We start from the raw sequence: 6,000 nt of genomic DNA on the forward strand, positions 1-6,000 counted from the left end.
GACACACCATCACTATTTACTAAGTCAGCGCTAGCATGTTGACTGAAATTCCGTGCCTGTAAACACTGGTGGGAGTATATTCACGGATTTCACCCCGAAGACATCCTCTAAGGATTGTTTTCAAAGTTCGCGCAACCCTTACCCCCTAAAAATACTGTCACGATTCCTGTCTCCCGAAATTTTGACTACGCTTATCTATGCAAACCCAAGATACGAGAGTTCTTGCAAAGCACAAAGGCAAGATGGCTAAATGGGATTTTGTTGCAGATTTGGTTTTAACTTACAGAGGTTATGATAACAACAGACGTTCAGTAGCTTTCTCACTGTTATAAATTGAAAATTCAATTAAATTGAAATGAAAAGAAAATTGAAAATCATAATTTAAAAAAGTTACACAGAGGATTATGCATCAGTTTTCTGACATTTCGATTCTCCTCCTTTTCACTTGGCTGGCTACAATTACATATTCTACTCCACCGTAAAAAATAATAATCCAGCAAAAGACTAAAGAATACGACTAAATGAAATTATATAATCTTCACAATTACTGAAACAAGATTTTTACATTTATTAGTATTTGATTTAAAAAATCCCCTCCTGGGTTAATAGTGGCATATCCTGTACCTCTGATGTACCTGCCAGATTATGTTACACAAGAACGTTACAAGAGACCTTGAAACCTTGATAACAAAACCAGCATCGTTTTCTATTTCTCAAGTTATTATTTACCCTTCAAGGCCTTGAATAAAATCTTACCATCAGAACTGTATAGATCCAATGTTCCTCCATCATCTGCGGTCCAGTTTTCATCAACAAGATAAAAAATGAATGCTATTCTCCTTCCTTCCAACTCATCATCGTGACAGAGCAAAACATCTAGAAATTATTATGAATTCAGTCAAAGACACGCATAATGATACAAAAAAAATTGGTGTACTATGGATTATAACATTCAAGTATGTACCTCCCCGTGAGTAAAATAATAAAGCCATCTTCTGCAGATGGTTCAAGGACGGAAGCTTACTTTTTAGGTTAACATTTCTTTGATGTAGATTCTTTACACGTTTTTTTATTTTTTCGTTTCCCGTCTTTTCCGGTCAAAACTAAGTATTTAAAAGAAGTATGTATATACTTTCTCTCTCTCTCTCTTTATTGTCTTCTATAAGGAAGTGCCATCAGCACTGAGTAATTGCTGACAATGTAATATATCACATTGTCAGAAATAACGTAACCCTAACAGCAGAATTCGAAATCAACTATTTGTTTTTCATTTCTTTTTAAAATTTTCTAACATAAAATCAATTTTAGCCGCAGTTCGAATCGGGCCTACTCAACCAATATGACCAGAATACAATCATGTCCGAGATGAGATTATTGACCCTGTGATTGAGATACTATATAATCTAATAGATTAACTCTTTTTTTTATTATCAGGGACTGTCGGTTAGGATCTGAAAAAAAGGCAATAGTAGGAGAGAGAGATAAGAGAAAGAAGACATGCTCAAAGAGAAACAATTTTCACTTAATGGTAATTCAAGAGTGATAGTTGGGAAAAAGATAATTGGGAAAAAGAGCTTGAAACTCTTTGATAATAACGGTGGATCGTAAGTACACCATGGGGATTACCATAATCGAAACCCTATACCCAAGTGTTTTAGCTCCACATCGTGAAAAACGAGAGAATCGCTTTTTTGCGTGGATAGCAGTGATGGTCTCCTTTTTTGCTCTGTTTCCACCCGGGCTAACAGGCTACCGGTATGGTCGTAAAGAGATGTTGAATGACTCATTTAAAAGCTACTGCTCAAATCAACCCACTTTTTACAAATTTGCTTTGATGGCATAACATCAAAACGGAATTTTCCACAAAACTGCATTTTTTCAGTATAATAATAATAATAAATTATTTATAACCCACTTTTATACAAAACAAGGAGAGTAGATTACACTAAAAAGGAAGAAAAATCAAATACATAGAAACAAAGATTCGTATTATGCCTAATGACTTCATGCTAGATATAGTACAAAAGACTTTATGCTACGCAACATCATGACATCATGCTAAATGTGAATATTAGACATGCTAATAGGGAATAATTGTTCCAGCTAAAAAAATTCCAGGCTTTTCCTGAGTGAAATTAAAACACGAATTATAGAAAAGTAACATCTGGTACAATTGTCAACATAGTCAAATGAAAAATTCTCAATATTGAGTGGCAAAAGTTGATAATCGCTCAAAGTTAATTCGAGAATTTATCGCATTGATCTCCCACAAAATGATGATTCTGAATTTTTACAGAAACCATTTTTTTTAAAGCGCAAAAGACCCAAAATACATAGAATAGAGCTCAAACAGATGGAAACTAAAGAAATATCCTTTCAATATTCTCAGAGTTCTTGCTCAATAGCATTTTGGCCCTATTTTGAACAAAAGTACAGTTCTATGAGCTTCTGAATATAAAAACAAAGACATTTGATAGGAGATCCTAAAAAGTGCAACTATTTTTTAAGTTTTTAATCCAATAGTTTTATTCTATGCAAGTATTCATACATAAATAGACATGTATATCAATTTTTGGAAGACAACTGTTCTTGAATCGAGATTATGTATTCCGGAAAATACTCTTCGTAACAGGAGATAATAGGAGGGAATGTTTATCTAATAACCGTTCACAAGGATTCTCCAGGAGAGTCCTATAGATTCAAGCGTAAAAACATACCATTTTCAGTTTTTCGTGTACTTTTCTTCTGAAGACTGAACGTCTCAGTACGTAAGATTTCGAATCACAAAATCTAAAGGTTGGATGGCTAGAATAGGTTATAAAGAATAATTACAGTTATATATAAACAGAATCAACAAAAATACCAATAGTTTCTACCTGTAGAGGAATATTGAGCACAAGAAACATCTACTGTAGCATTTAATTTTATTCCGGTTACTTCAATCAACCATTTCCTAAATTGATTATATAGACTATTTTTCAGTTCACTTACTGGGCCACTTTCCACATTCTTAAGATCTGATGACTGCCTGAAAAAAAAAAATAGAAGACCAAATGATAGAAATAATTCTTTAATAATACTATCTGATTGAAAGCCTGCATTGACGCACACAGTCTAGATACATAGGCAGCTTGTGGGTGCGACCAAAAGTGGCGTTAAGAGTGCTAGCAAATAAGTGTTAGGATCTAAACAGAAGATACATAGTAGCAATGTGAAAGACACAAAAAGAGATGAAGAAAATTAATAATAGAAAAACTGGCTTGGAAACGAAAGAACTGCTTTATATATTAAGACTACGCTAAACCTGTACTTGAGTAGGGCTGTAGCCTTATTTGCTTGCCAAACATCAAGGAAAAATAGTTCAAAGCCAGCATACAAGCCATGCAATAGCCAAGGTAAAATCCTGACTAATAACGGTTGCAGCAATAGTAAAATAGTAACAAAATTTAATATGATGGATTTAAAAAAAAAAAAAACTGTTTACAAAAAAATATCCCAGTTGATTCTGATTTGGAATTGGCCCAATTTATTTATATTGAACTGAAAAATAATTTGCAATTAGGAAAAGAACTTTTAGAATTTTGAAAAAGAGTCTTAAACACCCCAAGAAAGACACGAAACCAAAATAGAAAACTCCACTGAAATTGCCACTGTCAGAGGTTTATTACTTACCTACCTTGAACAAGAATAAACCTCAAATTTTTTGCAAAGCTAACACTGATTTTTTGCAAGGGCTCCAAATTATGCTGCAATCATCAATTTTGACACATATAGGGCCAAAAAACTGAAGACTGTAAATTATGAGATAGCCAATCAGGAACTGTCAAACCCTTTAATGAAAGTTTACAGTTCTCCATCTAAAAAACCAATATTCTAGGTACCAGTCCCCAAAAATATGACACCTTCACGACCATCTGCTTCGTAAAATTTTAAAGTACTTCCTAGTAATATTGAACCCATTGATTACGATTATACCTAGGAATAAATTCCTTTGAGTGTCACCTGGCCCTTAAGAATTACGTGACTGATTAAAATGTGCTATCTAGCAAGTCTTGTTTGTAACATCGATGTTACTTTTATCGATTGAAGGTTATTTTCGTTAGATGAATCGAATTAAAAAATAAATCTATAAGAGTAATTGATTGATAAATCAATTATAATCTTCAAAAGAGGCAGGTAGTTGAGACTTAGCCAGGTATCATCATCAATGGTATTATTTTCAACCTCTGACTCTGCACCAGGCTCACCATTTCATACTGTTGACTGTTCAGAACAAGAGTCACTATCAGCACTGGCTTTGCACTTTTCACCGGATTGGACACTTATCTCCTCAATTTACCAACTAAAAAACATTTTTTAAAGCAAATGAGCCCGTGTTCACCAACTTTAGGGCGAGTAATTGTTTCTATAGATGTACTATACTTCAGTACAAGTTTTTTCTTCAGAGTTCTGAAAACTTTTGTTCTTACTGAAAATCAGTGTAATTTCAACTCACTAGACGAAAATACTCTCATCAAAAAACAGTAATGTAGATCGTCAAGTTGCTTAATGAGAATGACCTCTTGTATTTTCAGTCTTTTGTCTGTTTCACCCTTCCTTTTGATGAAAAAGACCATTCACTTTTACTGGTAGTAAGCCTCAAGTCTCCCTAATGGAATATCTTTCCACCTCATCCACAGCAAGGGTTAATTCTATGCTGACTTTAACCCACAAAAAAAAGACAGCACAACTTGTATTCAAAATTCTCTTCAGGTGACTTTATGTCTCTGCAAAGTATTTGCTTATTGTTATTTGACAAACAATAATTGCGTTTAGTCAGAAGACTCCTGATGAATTTAGCAGGAATAGAATTTCTGGTGGCATACTTTCTTTCAGGCCCGAAAAAAGGGCAATTGTTACGACTTGGCTCAATCGGGCACCGCGCGTGAAAGGACCCCGCGCTGCCATCAAAATGAACATTTTTTTTTTGAATTTGTGAGACATTCTTAACAATTCTAGTAAGCGTTGCTTCTGGAGAGAGATCATTTTCCAGGCAAAAACCAATAAAAAATTATCTGATATCAACAATGAATAAGGAACGGTCAAATAGTTTAGCAATTAAGTCGATTGAAAGTGAAGACACAAGGAAATTATATTTTCAAACAGTTTTAGGAGAATTTATAGAATATGACTTAAGTTTCGTATTTGTTTGTGGAACTCTTTAAAGAGCAAGTTAGGTCCTATAAGAGGCCAAACTCAATCATTTGGAAATTATGGAGGTAGCAATGCAATTCGACCAAGCAGGCAGCAATCCTCATATAAATTACCTTTGTTGGCTACTTTTCCTACAGGAAAATGGCGGACTCCACAATGAATACATACAACATTGAAGGGTCCCAATGAATTGTAACTAACACTTGCGTAGTTTAAAATATCTTTGTAGGTTTTTACTTGGCTTTGTGCCAAAGTTTGTTGGTGTCGAAGACTGCGACGACATGGTTCTTCCATTTTAATATTTCTTTCTTACTCACTTTCATTTTGACTCATTCTGATTCTCGATGTCACTTGTCTTCTAACAGCATCATTCTTGGTCCTTCACTTTCGTTTTTTACACGTTCCGATACTCGCTTTCGCGTTTCTGCTAACCCTACAATTCTTTGTTCTTCACTTTCATTTTTGACAAGGTCTGAATCCTGCTGTTACTTGTAATTCTCGCTGCTGCTTATCTTCTAACTACATATTTCTTTGTTCTTGCTATCGTATTTAATCTAACCACATATTTCTTCGCTTTTCATTTTTGTTTATCATTGCTTCAGAAATTCTCTTCAATGCTACTTGCCTTAACTGCTCAGCTGACCCTTTCTGAGAAAAGACCCCACCATAATATTTTACCAAAAACCCTTATTTCATATAGCCTATTTGGTTAATTCAACCCTAAACATGGCTATTTTAAAGCTGACTCATAATCAGAATATTGAAATCAACAATATTACCTAAATTTGTAAAGATCATTACTTTTCT

The 6,000-nt window shown here is 34.1% G+C and overlaps 1 protein-coding gene across 1 annotated transcript in view; it reads right to left on the minus strand.

Annotated features, from left to right (window-relative positions):
• sud1 (Prolyl 3-hydroxylase sud1) overlaps positions 1–6,000 on the minus strand; it is a 54,541-nt gene that overhangs the window by 48,434 nt on the left and 107 nt on the right. Inside the window, exons 1-3 of the mRNA XM_089102209.1 lie at positions 5,973–6,000; positions 2,877–3,028; positions 757–876 (exon numbers count right to left, since the gene is read on the minus strand). The exon at positions 5,973–6,000 is cut by the window's right edge and continues 107 nt beyond it. Of these exons, the coding sequence (XP_088958335.1) occupies positions 757–876; positions 2,877–3,028; positions 5,973–6,000 (300 nt within the window). The remainder of the gene's footprint in view (positions 1–756; positions 877–2,876; positions 3,029–5,972) is intronic.

This window comes from Artemia sp. Qi Xiang Cuo, chromosome 16 (genome assembly GCF_049724085.1).
Source record: "Artemia sp. Qi Xiang Cuo chromosome 16, ASM4972408v1, whole genome shotgun sequence".
Lineage (NCBI taxonomy): Eukaryota > Metazoa > Arthropoda > Branchiopoda > Anostraca > Artemiidae > Artemia > Artemia sp. Qi Xiang Cuo.